Source organism: Pistacia vera, unplaced genomic scaffold (genome assembly GCF_008641045.1).
Source record: "Pistacia vera cultivar Batoury unplaced genomic scaffold, PisVer_v2 Contig570, whole genome shotgun sequence".
NCBI lineage: Eukaryota > Viridiplantae > Streptophyta > Magnoliopsida > Sapindales > Anacardiaceae > Pistacia > Pistacia vera.
This window is the reverse complement of record NW_022196413.1, coordinates 1,311,491-1,328,152: the sequence shown is the minus strand read 5'-3', so window position 1 is coordinate 1,328,152 and position 16,662 is coordinate 1,311,491. Positions and strand designations below refer to the sequence as shown.

At 36.4% G+C, this 16,662-nt stretch overlaps 4 protein-coding genes across 6 annotated transcripts; 3 read left to right on the top strand and 1 right to left on the bottom strand.

Moving 5' to 3' along the window:
* Positions 1-125: 125 nt before the first annotated feature.
* LOC116109044 (transcription factor 25) lies at positions 126-3,947 on the bottom strand. The gene is made up of 4 exons (XM_031395300.1): positions 3,691-3,947; positions 2,592-3,136; positions 1,082-1,993; positions 126-758 (listed from the first exon to the last, which is right to left on the bottom strand). The coding sequence occupies exons 1-4, from the start codon at positions 3,871-3,873 to the stop codon at positions 461-463; spliced, it is 1,938 nt and encodes a 645-aa protein (XP_031251160.1). The 5' UTR covers positions 3,874-3,947; the 3' UTR covers positions 126-460.
* A 799-nt stretch (positions 3,948-4,746) lies between these two features.
* On the top strand, positions 4,747-8,297 carry LOC116108904 (translocase of chloroplast 33, chloroplastic). Its single transcript, XM_031395150.1, has 8 exons — positions 4,747-4,857; positions 4,993-5,101; positions 5,186-5,293; positions 5,385-5,509; positions 5,634-5,898; positions 7,531-7,599; positions 7,688-7,849; positions 7,938-8,297. The coding sequence occupies exons 2-8, from the start codon at positions 5,003-5,005 to the stop codon at positions 8,004-8,006; spliced, it is 897 nt and encodes a 298-aa protein (XP_031251010.1). The 5' UTR covers positions 4,747-4,857; positions 4,993-5,002; the 3' UTR covers positions 8,007-8,297.
* A 142-nt stretch (positions 8,298-8,439) lies between these two features.
* LOC116108903 (uncharacterized protein C594.04c) lies at positions 8,440-10,941 on the top strand. Its single transcript, XM_031395149.1, has 3 exons — positions 8,440-9,670; positions 9,760-10,023; positions 10,194-10,941. Exons 1-3 carry the CDS (start codon positions 9,452-9,454, stop codon positions 10,671-10,673), a joined length of 963 nt encoding a protein of 320 aa, XP_031251009.1. The 5' UTR covers positions 8,440-9,451; the 3' UTR covers positions 10,674-10,941.
* Positions 10,942-13,142: 2,201 nt separating this feature from the next.
* LOC116109033 (probable inactive purple acid phosphatase 29) lies at positions 13,143-16,487 on the top strand. Of its 3 annotated transcripts, XR_004124712.1 has the most exons (5): positions 13,143-13,667; positions 14,209-14,603; positions 14,875-15,325; positions 15,859-16,028; positions 16,159-16,487. XR_004124712.1 is itself a non-coding variant. In XM_031395286.1 (4 exons), the coding sequence occupies exons 1-4, from the start codon at positions 13,370-13,372 to the stop codon at positions 16,191-16,193; spliced, it is 1,182 nt and encodes a 393-aa protein (XP_031251146.1). In that variant the 5' UTR covers positions 13,143-13,369; the 3' UTR covers positions 16,194-16,487. The 3 variants fall into 3 exon arrangements, 2 of the variants coding, with proteins under 2 accessions (XP_031251146.1, XP_031251147.1); XM_031395286.1 differs by lacking the exon at positions 15,859-16,028 and having other exon boundaries at positions 16,156-16,487; XM_031395287.1 differs by lacking the exon at positions 15,859-16,028 and having other exon boundaries at positions 13,144-13,667.
* Positions 16,488-16,662: the final 175 nt, after the last annotated feature.

The window sequence follows — 16,662 nt, the reverse complement described above, 5'->3', positions numbered from 1 at the left end:
GCAGTGAGAATAAAACCATAACAGAACTTTAGAAAAATGGCAGTCCTAGTCCATGATAATTCGTTCACATAATAGGACTGGAATATTTGATTTAGTTATGAAATTTAACCATGCATCACATCCTCATCTATTCGTACATCTTCGTTCTAAAGTTATCCGGGGTCTGGCCATTCAGGTCATCTGCAACATGTCAGCATTTGGTACAAAAATTTGCATTTAAATGCTATGCAAAGACAATATACTAAATCAACTTTCAATAAGAGTTCGACACGCTCACCATAGAATTCACATACTCTAATAACAACATAAACTTGGCTGGAACATAACTTCCTACAAGTGAGATCCTTCTCAGCTGAAACAACTAAAAATTTACAGGAAAGCGATTTGCATAAAGTGATGCTATTAGAATTGTATACTTTGCCTTAAGTGTTATTGTCTTGATGAATATTCTAATTGCCACTCAATTATCTTGATTATCTTGGCCATGGCCATTAATTTGGTTATCCTCATCAGCTCCATTAAAATCTCGTCCATCTCCATAATTAACCCAAGGTAGCATTGACTCAAACAAGACAGCCAAAGGATTGCGATTTGCCACATCGCGTAGAGGAGGAGCTTGGTCACCATCAAGTGGATTAGCAAATTGCCCATTATGCACAGCTTCCCCCATCCTCGCATCAACCACAAAGTTTTGCAGGTTATCAGGTGGAAGAGTTGGTACCGAATCAGAAAAATCTTGTACCATCAAATGACCATACCTGGCAAAAACAAGAAAAAAATCATGCAAACTCCAAAGCAAACAATGACATTTTACTGACATAATTTTTAATGCAGATTGTGTGAGTTCTAGCATAATATAATCTATAAATCTAGAGTTGGACAAACATAGGATCCAGCTTAATATTTATTCAATACCAATGCCAATTCATCTAACTAATTCTTTGACATCAAACCTATAAATTAAAGATTCAGCACATAATAATAAAACTAAAGCCAGCATACAAGCATTCTACAGTAAAAAAACACATTTTATAATTTTTGCCCGACAAACAAACATAACCACTAATATTGAAATACTCACTCATTTTTTTCAGATGGAAATGCTTCTTCTCTTACACAAGCCCAATCCTTAGCTTCACTTTTATTGTCTTCTAAAGTTTCAATCACCAGTTGTGCGGTGTCTCGGAGCAATTTTTGCAGATCCGGAAGCCTCCATATAATATAGCTCCTCTCCACATATATGCTGATCAGATGATCCAATGATGGGATCTTTGTTTGATCTGAATGGAAATAAGTGTGCTTGAGTATATTTGTCCACGCCTGATCTTTTAGAGGTACCTTTGCCACAAGTTTCTTAAGGACAGAAGGGTGAAGCATCAAAGCTTGCTTCATAAGATCAGCTGAAGTAGCCTTTCCAGTATCTATATCAGCATTTTGTGATGTTTCCTCCCGCTCAAGATAAAATCGGCAAACAGAAAGGGAATATGAGAAATTTGGGAACAACCACAAGGAGTTATCACTCTTATAGTTTTCAGAGAATTGCTCCAACCATGCATACTCCCCTGCCCTCAAAGCAAAGTAGTCAATGCAGAATAAGGCCCCCATTGGATCATCTGAATCAAGTGAAAGCAGTAGTTTGCACACTTCTAGGGCAGATCGATGACAGCCACGTCTATCCATGTTTATCATGTGAATGAAAAGGGATTTGAACAAAGGTTTGTTTGTTTCATGGCTGATTTTCAATTGGCAATTAGCCTGCAAGGGAGTGAACATGGGATGCCATGCACATTCTAGGGCATATAAACACTTTGCAACCGCATCAGCAGCCATTTGATGTTCACCCACAAATTTGAAATAATCTGCCATTGTTATCAATGAATCCAAATGATAAGGATGATACAGCAAAACACTTGCTACACTGTTAAGATCATGAATAGCTTGGGCAGCTTCAAATGCTCTCTGAGCTTGACCATAAGAAGGAGAATGGACATATCTACACAAAATGATAAAAAGCAAGAAAAAGCAAATATGTAAGATCACTAAAACCAGAAAAAAAGAAAAAAAATAAAAAGCAAGAAAAAGCAAATATGTAAGATCACTAAAACCAGAAAAAAAGAAAAAAAAGAAAAAAAAAAGATGTTACTATTATTAACATATACTATAAGCATTTATGGATAATTTAAGTGCAGAATGATATATGGCATAAACAAAATTGGTGCGTTGGCAATAATGAACTTACTAAAAGTTGATCTTGATGCACAATAATTATTTAAAGTTGCCAAATTACAATCCAAATACTTCTCTGCAACACTCATTATAAGAGTAACTGCCTATACTTCCTAATAAAATGCAGATAACTAAACTGACTTAGATGAATAACTGTCCATAGACAAGTTATTGCTCACATGCAGGTCCATTATTGCTTGAATGTCTATCGTATGAATAATTAAAATACAAAAGAAAAGAAACTTCCAAAAATAACTTAACTTAAACTTGACCTAGAAAAAACACCATGAAGAAGAGAGAGCATTCAGACGTGTAAAAACTGAAATGTGGTGACAGCAACCAATAAGGCCGACGTAGACACTTACCTGAAGTAACTATATCCATCCCTAGTTTCCAAAAATTCCATGAAAAATGATCCATCCCACCGAGGCCATTGGTCTGATGAAGAGACTAAGACAGTCTTTCTTATATGATGACTTCCACGTCTTCCCCCACGTACCTGTCTAGAACTGCCACTTTGATGACTTCTCTCAAATGACTTCACCACCTTGGATCCAAATATTCTTCGGAGCTCATTTTCAACATTCAAATATTTGGGATCTACTTGTAATATGAACACTGATTGCTGTTTGACAAAGTTATCGTGAGCTTTAGCATTTTGTAGTTTGACATTTATAGGGCCAGGTTGATGACTAGAAGAGTTAGTGTCCAAAGATAAATTATCTAAGGCTGCATCCAATGATCTTTCAACTCTATCTGTACTCGAAGTAGAGCTCTCCTTGCTTTTCTTCTTTTTCTTTTTCTTTGATTTGTGATTGGATGCTGGGACTACATCAATGGTACTATGCTGCGCAGACAGTTCTCTGCTATTCTTGTCCTGTATCAAGCTTTCATCAGCAATTTCTGTCTCCTACAAAATAAAGATGAGATGGATTATTAGTAGTTCAGATTAAGATATGGAGGTGCTCCATAACTGCCCTTCCTAGATTCACTTGATGGCATAAAAATAAACAATTAAAACATCTACAAGTAACATTAACCAACATCTGAGAAGACTTCATATCTGCCAGCAATTTTCACAATATGTGCAGTTAGCAAAAAGTGGTTGGTTTGGGAGCTAATTGGGACTCAGGGGATCAAGCTTCAAAAGCAATGCAAATGACGAAAACAATCAATAAGACCAATTGATAATTTACCTACATTAAGAGCAGCTCTACCCCTAGCACGAGCTCAATATTTTCTTTTTCTGTTTCTTTTTGCAGGAAGTTTAACTCATAATTTCAAATTGACCTTAATAAACGGTAATCAACCAGTAAATAAAATCAATCAAAAGTGATTGAAGATTTAAATAGAGGCAATAGAATCAAACTATCCAATTCCAGTATTCATAGCAAAGAAACCAACAATAACAATGACAATAACAAAAATATTGATGATAATAAGAGTTATTTTAGGGGAAAAGACCTCAGGTTCAGGGTCATCGTCACCGTCATTGAGGAGGTCAAATGGGTTTATCGAAGGGCGAGAACCCGATTCGGGAGACTCGGATTCATCGTCGTTCAGCTGTTCTTCTTCTTCAGTTTCCTGGCGCTGTTGCTGTATTTGTTCTTGTTCTTTGACAACCTTCTTGAATAATCTACTCGACATCCTCGATTTTTACAAATCAGATATTAGGTTTCAGTTATTGTGTGATTATATCATTCAGAGTACAGGGACGAGCAATCTTTAGCAATCTTTTGGAACTTTATACCTTCAATTTATAACAATTTCCTCCTCAAGGTTTGAGGAAAGTATTCAACCTTTTGGGTGCATCTGTTACTTTTATAAAATCTTGGGTGTGAATTTTTCCCAAACCTTGAGGTGGAAATGGTAATAAACCGAGAATTTCAAGTAAATTTTCCTTTTCATTAATTAATTAAATAATAAACTTGGTGATATGTTATTTTAAAGGGTCGTTTATAATTATTAAGAATAATACTATACATACATCATTTTCATACAATATTTCTCGTATAATATTATGTGTCAATATATTATTTGGTTAAAGTTTAATTTTAATTTTAAATTATTCAATTATATTTTGTGACATAATTTTGTATGATAAATATTGTATGAAAATGATGTATTTTTATTATTAATCAATTATTAAACTATCTTACATAATGGATATGGAGTGTAATATAATTAGTTTTTTGAATGTATTATTTCAAACTAATATTAATAAAGAATAAAGAGAAAAACCTAAAAGGTAATGTATTAAATAAGTTATTATCCCTTAAATATAATTATTAAAAATAGTAAGATATCTAATACCAACTAATAGAAACAGATTTGAAACAATTTCAGTGGTCGCTAATCTTGTGAAAAATTAAACTGTGACACTTGATGTAAACTAAACTTGTGAATCATAGTAGACAAAATAGTTTACCACCATTAAAAAAAAAAAAAAAAAACCCTAATTATTTGCTATACAAAATACAATAAATAAAGAAGTAGTCGTACTCGGTAAACAAATTTCCTGCGGAAAACAAAATATAAGTTCGATAAGATAACCCGAAAAGGAAAGAAGATAAAGGCGCTACTGCCTTAGTTTCAACCCCCACTGCAAGAGGTAGCGGTCAAGCCAAAGATGTAAGTTAGAGATTACACTGTTTTTGGATTCGGGGTTTTTAGGGTTTTGGGGGACGATTGAGTTGGTTTTTTTTAGGGTTTATCTAATTGGTCGTTTTTTTTGCCTTTTTTTTTGGTTCTTTGTTTTAATTTTAGAGGAACATCAATGGGGTCCCTTCTAATTCGTGAATGGACCGGGTTTCAACAGTTTCCTTCTGCAACTCAGAACAAACTCATCGAATTACTGGCCAAATTAAAGCAGGAGGTTTAATTTCCTTTCTTTAGGTTTGTTCGCTTAGTCGTTAATTTATAATGTCAATTAACTTTACATTATTGTTACTAATTACAGAATGTGAACACGTTGACAATACTTGTTATGGGCAAAGGTGGTGTTGGGAAATCTTCAACTGTCAATTCGCTTATTGGGGAACGAGCTGTCACTGTTAATTCTTTTCAGGCATACCTTAAATTCACTTATCTTGCGGACTTGTTGGTTTTTGGTATTCTTGTGTCTTTGGCTATTTGACGTTCTGTTGGTTACCTTGCAGTCAGAAGCACTGAGACCAGTAATGGTATCGCGCACCAAGGGAGGATTTACATTAAACATAATTGACACCCCGGGGCTTGTAGAAGCTGGTTATGTTAGTTACCAAGCTCTTGAGTTGATAAAAGGGTTAGTTTTTGAGTGTCACGAAAAGTTTTTACTTACCGTATGATTCATATCTAAGAGTGAAGTTTTGATTTGTGTGATGGAAATGTGATTGTACTGCGGTTAAAAATGGGGATTTCCAATGCAGGTTTCTTTTGAATAAGACCATAGATGTTCTGCTCTATGTAGACCGTTTGGATGCATATAGAGTGGATGACTTAGATAAGCAAATTATCAAGGCCATCACTGGAACTTTTGGCAAGCAAATATGGCGCAGAAGTTTGCTTGTCCTTACTCATGCCCAACTTTGCCCACCTGATGAATTGAATTATGATGTTTATTGCTCTAAACGTTCTGAGGCTCTCCTAAAGACTATTCGACTTGGAGCTCGGATTAGGAAGCAAGAATTTGAGGTACGTTGTTCTATTTAACACTTTAGTGGTGGAAAAGTCTGTTTATTAGAAATATATCAAGGCTGACATGGAGCAATAAACTAACTTTTTCTCAAATTGATGAGACATCATATTTTGGATATGCATCGTCTCTTTAAAAGTTATGAAACTAGCAAGCTGACACTGGTTTTGTTACTTATTTTGCATATAACGAAATTGGAGGTGGGTTCTTTTAGAGGGAGAGAGAGATTGAGAGAGGTTGGTTGTTATTATACTACATGCTTGGGTTGTAAGAACATTCATGAAGACTTCTGTTGGGGCTAGAGATGGTTTTTCTAAGGCTAGGCATAAAAATTATTGCTATGACTATTCATTCAAGGCAAAGGTGTTCAAGCAACTCAAGCCTGCCTTCTTGATGATTTTATTTCCTTTCCCTTTTTCCCCTAGGTTTGAGAAAGCCTCCTTAAGGAAGAGAGGCTGCGGTGTTCTATAAGTAGACACACACACACGTTTGCAGCCATGCATACATTGGGAGATAATCAAGTCCTTGAGAGTTTACACAATAATATAAACCACATAGACGTTGGATTATGGATTACTTGTTTTTGCTCTGGTAATTATCTGTATTGTACTGGAAAAAGCATGCTATATATGAATCACTTCACTGACAAATCAATCTTGAAACTTAGGTATACCCTTTTTTAACGTTATCTTGGTTCAATATACTAGAACTGCAAACACTAGAAAGGTAAAACGGGATATTTGTTTTTATATGCTTTATGTTATAGTTGCTTTAAAAAAAAGAGTAAAATATGCAATGGATCCTTGCACCCTTGTAGTCTTGGATTCATACTTTTTGGTTTGTCTATAAAGTGAATGACCAGAATGGTAAGTTATTGTTCTATACTCATATATGCTCTGTTATGTTTTTTATAATGATATTACAGTATTGAAGAAACTGGAGTTACCATCATATACCTTTATGCTTTTTTACAATTTGTTTAAAAGTTTTTAGCTATTTAAGAAAGGAGTTACCCTCAGTTGATTGCCTATTTGAATTCTTGTTAATAAGAGTCTAATGATTTAAGTTATTGATTTGTTGCCATGGGTTTGTAGTTATAACATTACAGAACAGAAATTATTTTTGCCCATGAGTGGTTCTCTGGATAGTCATGCATGCAATTTGTTGATAATTTTCATGTTATGTTTCTAAATCCTATTATGTAGAAGTTCTCTTTTTGAAGGTCATGCAAAACGCTTTGAATTGTGAAATTTGGAGAGACATGTATCCTTTGTATCTGAAATTTAGGAATATAATGAAGGAATTTTTGAAGTTTTTGATCTGTAATTTTTATTGAATTGTGAATTTGGAAGCATGAGATGAATACATTCTGATTGATAACTAATTATGCTTCTGATAAACTTGGGAAAGCATTTGATTAAATTTCAGCAAGTTTGTGGTTCATAAATTGAATGTGTTCTACATAGGAGAATTGTCATTCGTCAGTTCATAATTGCATTTGAAATATTTTTATCTTGATTCATAATTGAATGCCTTCTGCATAGAAGAATTGTCAACTTATTGTCACATTTAAAGTATTATTATCACAGTGTTGCTGCATTAATTTGTATATTTGCCTCTGATGCTTGCAGGATTTTGCTATTCCTGCTGTATTGGTTGAGAATAGTGGTAGATGCAATAAAAATGAGAATGATGAGAAGGTTCAGTTTCTGTGCACTCTTTATGACTGTTTTGTCACATATTTGGGTGCCTTGATTAATTATGAATTAGTCCTCATTTTAATGCCAGATTCTTCCAAATGGTGAAGCTTGGATTCCAAACTTGGTAAAAATAATCACAGATGTTGCGACAAATAAGAGCAAAGCTGTTGTCGTGGACAAGAAGTTGATTGATGGGTCCGGCTCAGATGATAAGGGAAAATTGTTGATTCCTGCCATTCTTGGGCTTCAGGTAAAACTCAGAGTTTCATAACTTGATATCTCTGTTGAGTGAGCTTGAACAAACAATTTTTGTTATACTTTGTCTTTTCATGTTGCAGTGGCTTGTCTTGAAATGGATTGAACGAGCAATCAAAATTGACATTGCAAGGGAGAAAAGGGGTTTCTGAGAGCTGCATGACAGTTTTCAGGGAAACTTAAAGTTGGAATCATGGCCTTTCAATGGTTCTTTATTCGGAGCTGCTTCTGAATATTTTGTTTATTTTATCCGTTGGTTTTGTGTGATGCTTAAATTAAGCTAAGAGTCTGCAAGAGTTACTGCTAGCTGTGTGCACTTTAAAAGCGGGAGCTTATTTATGGGATATCAGATAGTAGAGTTATGTTTTGAGTTATCATATGTCATGGTTTGTGTCAAGATATTTGTAATTTTGTAGTTCTTGTATTTGATGTCTTTCCTTTCACCCTGACATCACTTTTTCTTTCTCTAAGTTGTTTCTCGCCATACCAACATCAACATGACTTTCGTGACAATGCTGGTGGGCATATCTGGAGTGAAGTCAGTGGTGGTGATACACTGATTATTGGTTCCTCTTCCTCACTTCATTACAGCCCATTTTGGTTCATCAAAGAGCAACAAGATGTCTTAAAGACACTGATTGATATTTGAAGCATTATTATGATAAGCTGTGACAGTAACATCCTCAGGCCAACAAACGCATGCTGGACCAAACCTCTTTCGACACATATGCATGCTGAAAAAAAAAAAAAAAAAAAAAATTACCTCCTTTGTGGACCCTGTTGTGTGCTTTAAGTTGAGAAAAAGGCCGTGAGCAGTTTTCCATCCACCTCAGGCTTGGCAGTTGGCAGTCGTACATTGTGGCTGTTTCTCCTTTCTGCGAAGATTGCGGCGATTTAAAAGAATTGAGGTCGGGCGAGAGGAGGGGGACCAGTGAGTGGGAAGCTATTTATACTGTCGATTCCATGTGAGTGGATTCGAGCTTATTATTAAGCACACCACTTTAGGCCGCTATCATCATTATTGACAGCACAAGCATGGTGACAAATAACAATTATATATTACTCCTGTGTATCGATTAGTTGGTTTGAAGGATTTTATTTTGCACGCCCCATTAGTTATCATTGCCATGGTACTCGCATCTGTCTTTAACACCGTCAATTTTGAATTGCTAATTGCTAATTATCAACGGGCCGAAGAGAAGAATAATTAGACAAGTTACACGCTCTGAAAACCCCTCAGAAAATTGAAGACACATACACTAATTATTAATTATTGGTTAAGTTGAACCTAATAATAATTGATTAGAGGCCATGCCAGTGAGATTAACTAACTGGCATTGAAGAACCAGTAGGTCCCGATGATGATTAGAAGTCAGCAGTGATTGACTGTGGGGAACCACCACTACCACCACCATGCAGAAAGAGGTACATATGAATCTTTGTTCATCATGGCATAGGATAAAAAGTTAATAGAATTTCAGAAAAAAGGCCCTCTCTTGGACCTTGCTAATTCGCTATTTATATCCTCTAGCATCTTGACTCTTGAGCAGCGGTAGAACGAGCCTGGTACCATTTGAAAGAGTATAACAACATCAACATGGGTCGTAACTTAAAGAATGCAGTGATTGCATTACTCACTCCCCTTCCTTCCATACTCTTTTATCTATCATTTCTTGATCACTATCATCAATCTCATACTACTCAACCTCTGTGGTCATGGTGCTATTACCACCCTCTTCTTTTAGCTAATATTTTCTTCTTCTTCAACGTCAATGTTCTCTTCTGGGTCATCAGTCACATCCAGAATAGCCACTGGGTCCGTCCCTTCACCCCTTCCATTTCTTTCTTTTTGAATCATATCTTTTCTCGATTAACTAATTTTTTTTTTTGTGTGTGTGAATGCAGATGATCGATTTGTATTGGACTGTTATACCAGTAATGCTTGTTCATTACTTCGCAACACACCCATTGGGACAGTATAACCTTTGGAGGTCAATAATAGTGATAATATTGACATGGGTGTGGAGTGTGAGGCTGACTCATAACTACTTCAGGCGTGAAAAGTGGCAATGGGGTGCCAGGGAAGATTGGCGGTTCACGGATATGCGCGCTCAGTATGGCAAACACTGGTGGTGGGTTTCCTTGTTTGCTGTCTACTTCTCTCAACAGGTAAACCCAAGTTCTTTGTCACCGTTGCAAATTTTAATACTAGCTAAGCCTAAAATATGCGGTTTCTTGGAATAAATGCTCGACGAAATGTCGCAACGAGCTCTTAATTTTTAATTTTTATCCTTCAAGAGTTATTGCGGTACCTTCGTTACACCTTGACATCTTTGCAGTTGTTTCTCATTGGGGTGTGCTTGCCATTGTATGTTGTGTACTCGGTTGATAAGCCGTTGAATATATGGGATTTTGTTGCTGTCGCGGTCTGTTTGTGTGGTATAGTTATTGCTTACTTTGCTGATACGCAACTCCATCAATTTGTAAGTAGAAATAGCAAGCTGAAAGAGCTTGGAAAGCCGGTGGTCCTTAATCTTGACCGGGGACTGTGGTGCTATTCAAGACATCCAAATTACTTCGGGGAGCAGTTATGGTGGTGGGGATTGGTTGTATTTGCATGGAACCTCGGACATGGATGGACATTTGTTGGTGCGCTCATCAATAGCATGTGCTTGGCATACGTAACAATACTTGTTGAAGAGCGGATGCTAAAACAAGAGTACAGAGCTGAAGCATATAGGCTATATCAGAGGACAACATCGGTTTGGATACCTTGGTTCAACTCATCTGCTCAGACAGAGAAACAGAAGAGTACTTGATTTGATTCTTGGTGTTGAACTTAAACGGTATCTTTATCTGTGCATTGTCCAATTTGCTGAATTCCCTACCTTTATATGTCCTTGTTTATGTACTTTGCGGTTTATTTGAACGAAGTTGCACGGATATTATTTTGTGTGTAGTCAATTAGGAATTGTATAAAATTTTCTTCGTTTTGTTGTAGCGTCTTCTTTTTATATGTACTGTGAAACGTTATATAAAGGTGGAAGCGTGAAAATTTTCAATGGGATCTACCTTTTTTTCTAATCATCTCTGGTTTTCTTGGCTGTAAAAATGAGATTCTTTCAACTGTCAATTATAAGGAAAAATTCTTTCTGTACTATGAATAGCAAAATATTTGGCTGAGCGCAGTGGAATTTGATTAGTTATTTCGAGTATTACGTTAAAAGTCGTTCTGATTCAAAATGCAATGGGGCAGCATAATTGAGCTGTCATAATTTGCTTCTGTGCTTTTGGTGGTAGAAGTAATTTTTTAAGGAGAAGTAATCATAAGATGGTGCCGTATTTGACAAGCTTTGCAACTTTATGACAAAAGTTGGACAACAGAAATATGCTATTGCAACTGTTGGGAAGCAGGGGCATCTGGGAGATTAGAATCCTAGGTTACATGTACAGGAAACTAGATTCTGGCCCGTGTCCATATGTCAGACATGTCTGTCCTCCATTTCTTAATGGCATGGGAACATTGCTCAATCCGAATTGTTGGATCATGGATGTTCAATTTTTTTTGTTTTTTCTCTATTCTGTACCTCTTTGTGTTCTGTGCACGTTTAAGCAGGTTATGTTATAAGGGAAGGTAGCCGAGGGATTTGAAAAGCCTATTTAGAGCTCAACCAACCTGCATATACTTAATCTATTGTTTCTCAAATTGTGATATACAATACTCTGTATCTGTGCACATCTGATACGTCAGCGTATAATAGGCTTTGTTTCAATCTTAATCATATGTCACAAAAAGACAAATGAGATTCATTAGTTTTTGTTTATATAATTATATTCTCCCCATGCTAGACAGTCACAAGCGTTCATGAACACTCATAATTTACTGGACTTTGAAAACTTAAACAATGAAAGTGAATGAGACAATCACATATTCATCAAGATATTCTTGTTCAGAATGCTAAGCCAAATTAACTAGCTGGCAAAATAGTATCCATGCATGCATTCATTTGCCATTGACAGGCAAACCAACAAGTTGGGTCTAGTTCATCAGGTTCTGCGTCACTGGCTCACTGCCACTTCTGGGGTAGGGCTTGGGGACTTTTATCTGCTTATACAAAAATAATAATGTATCTGAGATTGAGAACTCACATCCTTTGGCTTATAAGAAGGAACCCCGCAAGACTTTTACAAACGGACGACCCATTTAATTAAACGAAAAAACGGGGTGGTCTTCGTTTTATGTCATCATTATTTCTCTTAAGCTATCAACTGGTGTCACAAATCACTAGATTTTCTAAAAAAAAATTATTTGATTTTACCTAGAAACCCTGTTAATACCAGAGCTGTGCTCTGTTTGGTATGTGATTAACCAAAATATCTTGCTTGCAAAAGAGATGGTGAAGTGGAGTGTTAGCTTGTGCATTAATTTTTTCCTAACTGCATCTGCAACAACGATCAATGAGGTACTTTTTGCAATTTTGGTTGTTGAAGCATTAAATGTGTTTCATGATGTAGCCGCAACAAGCAGGCTGGACTGACCAATATTTCTATGTTCTGTCAAAGAAGATATTAAAGTTGCTACGTGTTCTGGCATTTATTTATTGGCATGAGTTATGACATTACTAGTGTATGCATTGGGCAAATTTGACGAAATAATGTGGAAAACATTTAGTTTGTAGATTGAGCAAACAAAGGCAATGCTTTCCTCAATCACCGAGGCCCATCCGGAATAAAATTAAATTGACAATAAGGAATTGGAAATGGACAGAATTTATTGTGAAAAGGCAAGGAAATGAATTAGAGCGATTCTTCTGAGAATGATGATTCATGATCTTCAACTATACTTAAAGGTAGCTTAATGTTACGATGAAGAACAAGTGATTTTAATGTATTTTTTAGCCTGTAATAAATTAAGTTAGAGAAATATGTTAATTTAAATTAAATTGATTAAATCTGAACTCCTACCAATCCAAGCTGACTTAAACATTCTCGGTCAACCAAAAAAAAAAATTCCAACTAGATTGGATAGGATTAAATTAATTGATTTAGCTTTTAAACAAAATGAGGGAAGGCTTGAGCGTTGAAAGTAAATATCAAAAGTGGTCTGGCGCGTTGGCAATGTTTGTCTTGGTCATGACTCACGACATTACTACTGTATTCAACTAATTAATTTATTGAGCCACTAGCCTACTACATGGTTATCCGCGAATACCAAGGCCCAACCCTTTAAAAAACAATAAAATAAAATAATATTTTTGGAATAAAAACTACCCTAGTAGTTGACTTGCTTGACCTATGTGATACTTGATAGTGTCATTTATGGAATATCCTATGGAAGCGGCAGAATTTGTAATCGAAGGGTAGTAGATAAATGAAATAAGAGGGATTCTCTTGTTTGTTTGGTTGTGGTGAGGTGAAGTATCATTTATGATCTTCAATCAACACTTAAGCTAACTAAATCTGTAGTTGAGACTATAAGTAGGTTTGTTTGTGGTTGGAAATAACAGCGTAAAAGATGATGATGAATAAGAGGAGACCACCTGTTGTCTTCCTCCCATGTGTGCGTGTGAGTGTGGTTGTGTTTTTAGTTTTAGTGTGTTTTAAACCAATCTTGGGCGATCAGAAACTGCGGTTTGGACGAGATGGGGAGTTTAAGATACTGCAAGTGGCTGACATGCATTATGCGGATGGCAAGACCACGCCTTGTGAGGATGTTCTTCCAACCCAGGTCGCTGGTTGCTCTGACCTCAACACTACCGCTTTTGTCAACCGCATGATTTTAGCTGAGAAGCCCGATCTTATTGTTTTCACTGGTAATTTTTTTTTTTTTTTTTTCCTTTTCTTCATTTACAAAGTTATTTTACCATTAGACGAAATGGTTTGACTCTTTGTTCTCATAAGCTTTATTATTTTGATGTTATATTAATGTCCCTCAAGAAGTTTGAGATATGTTTTAATCAGAAACATGTCCTCAAAAGCTTAATGATCCTTCAAACATTACATTTCTGGTAATAATAATAATAATAATTCAACTGTAAATTTTTTGTGTTTGTTACCAGACCAGTTGTGAAATTGCCAAGAGTTGTGTTGGAAAGAGAAAGATCAGTTCAGAGTAATAGTGCTAATGTGAATGACTACAACTCTTGAGCTATACAGATATGCAAGTTGTTCTATCTATCTGCTAATGTTAATCCGTGAGGTTTACTAGGAAATTGGGATACTACAAAGCAAAATCCGTAGTTATGGTCACATGTCTTTCAATTTAGTAATGATAACAGTCTGTATTCGTGGTCACATGCCTCTTCTCATGTTGTCTACCCAGTTTAACTTGTTAGTATTTACCATGTGCAACAGGTGATAACATCTTCGGATTTGATGCCACAGACGCCGCAAAATCTCTGAATGCTGCATTTGCCCCAGCAATTGCATCAAACATCCCATGGGTAGCTGTTTTGGGGAACCATGACCAGGAATCGACTCTCTCAAGGGAAGGAGTCATGAAACATATAGTTACTTTGAAGAACACTTTGTCTCAAGTCAATCCTCCGGAGGCACATATTATTGATGGCTTTGGGAACTATAACTTGGAGATCGGTGGGGTTGAAGGTTCAAGTTTCAAAAACAAATCGGTTCTCAATCTCTACTTCCTTGATAGTGGAGATTACTCAACGGTTCCTGCCATTGGTGGCTATGGATGGATCAAACCTTCCCAGCAGCTCTGGTTTGAACGCACTTCTGCCAAGCTGCGGGTACTAACCTCTTTGTTTTTTGTTGCTTGGAGTGCTTTTTTAGTGGCAATAACTTTTATGAGCCATTTCAACAAATTTTAACACCAATGTTTTCTCCAAGGAACATATCTAATGCAATTACTATAGGCACTTTTAAGAACCTGGATAATTGTAGATTTCAAATTTCAGGTGATATTGATATGCTTCTGTTTCTCTTGGACTGACAGATGCTCAATAAATTCATCACAATTTCTTATAGATTATATGACTCATTGATCATGTTTCACTGCAGAGGGAATACATGAGCAAGCCAGCTGCTCAGAAGGCACCCGCACCTGGGCTTGCATACTTTCACATACCATTGCCTGAATTTGCGAGTTTTGATTCATCGAACTTCACAGGTGTTAAGCAAGAAGGCATAAGCTCTGCTTCTGTGAACTCAGGCTTCTTTACAACCATGGTAGCAGCAGGGGATGTGAAGGCTGTTTTCACAGGCCATGATCACATCAATGACTTCTGTGGTCAGCTTACTGGTATACAACTTTGTTATGCTGGGGGTTTTGGATACCATGCCTATGGAAAGGCTGGATGGGAAAGGAGGGCGAGGGTAGTAGTAGCCAGTCTGGAGAAACTGGAGAAGGGAGGTTGGGGAGCAGTCAAGTCAATCAAAACATGGAAGCGCCTTGATGATGCACACCTTACTGCTGTTGATGGTCAGGTCCTCTGGAGTAAGAGCTCTTCAGGTAGATTTCTCTTATATGACATTTGTCACTCTTTAGCTCAGAGGTTTCTTTCTTGTCCTAGAAACTGAAAAACCAGCAAATGCTTAAGAACATCTATGTTGTAAATTTATCTCACGTAGGCCTTTGCATGGACAACAACTAGGACATGTGAATATGCTTTCCATGTCTGTCTTAGATAAATCAGTTATGCTTGAGGAAAATGGATAATGCTTGCTTAATATTTGGTGAATAGTATGGCTCAGCTAGTTAATATAATTTCTTTTCATCTAGGCAAAAGTCAGGACATTACCTATTGATTAGTCACACTTTGGAATGTCTAGCTCACCAAGATTGGAAAAGTTGAAAGCAGATGGTTGAGACAGACCTGTAATGTTGTTTGACGTCTGTCTGCTTGTCAATATGCAATAGGGGACAATGTTCTTTGTAGACTATAAGCAGAATCTAAAGGTGTTGTAAGTGGTGAGCAAGTTGGTATTTTACTTTTAGCTTTGGTGATTCCAGAACATTATGTTTGTGGTTTCATTGTCTTTCAGGGCCTTCATTTCATGATCAAAATAATTTATTTCAATGTGGAACAAGCATTCTTCTACTCCCTTCTGAATCATGTTCCATGCTATAGAGCCACTGCCACACCATGACAGTTTAGGTTTCGTTTGGGTGGCCAAGGCCTAGGTGCTACTTCATTCTTACTTACCTTTTATTGGTGAGATGCAGCCATACCTATATCTCCTCCTGGATACCTAAATAATTTAGGTCACTAAGCATTCTTGTTTCGCATTCTATGTGATCCACCTTGTCTCATTTACTTATTTGAATTCATTTGCATTTAGCAGGTGTTCGCAGAAAGAAAAAGATTCATGGTGCTTAAGAGATGTCGTGCATGACAAAACTATTTATGTGGATGCTTTACTGCTAGCCTAGCTTTGAAGAATATGGTTCCAGAAGTTATTCAATGGGAATGTTGTCATTGGCAATGGTATTTAATAATATCTATCTGTACCATTAAATAATTGTGTGTTGAATGCGGTGTATTGTCTACAGATCTCAGAATTTCAGGATAACGACAGTGATAATCTATGCAAAAGTAAAGTAGGAAACTAGGTTATGATATTATGGGAAGAAGAATCCTGTATTATTCCCAAAATGTTGCCAGAGAGCGCTTGAATGAATAAAGATGAGCATTAGCTGTTATTTTGGATATTGTTATTACCTTTTAGCAATGCAATATGCTGAGCCATGTTATGATGCAATACACCATATTCTAGGCATATATTTGTATTAATATAGTATATTAATTAGGTAACAAATCAGCATTATGACACCCAACCATATCAAAT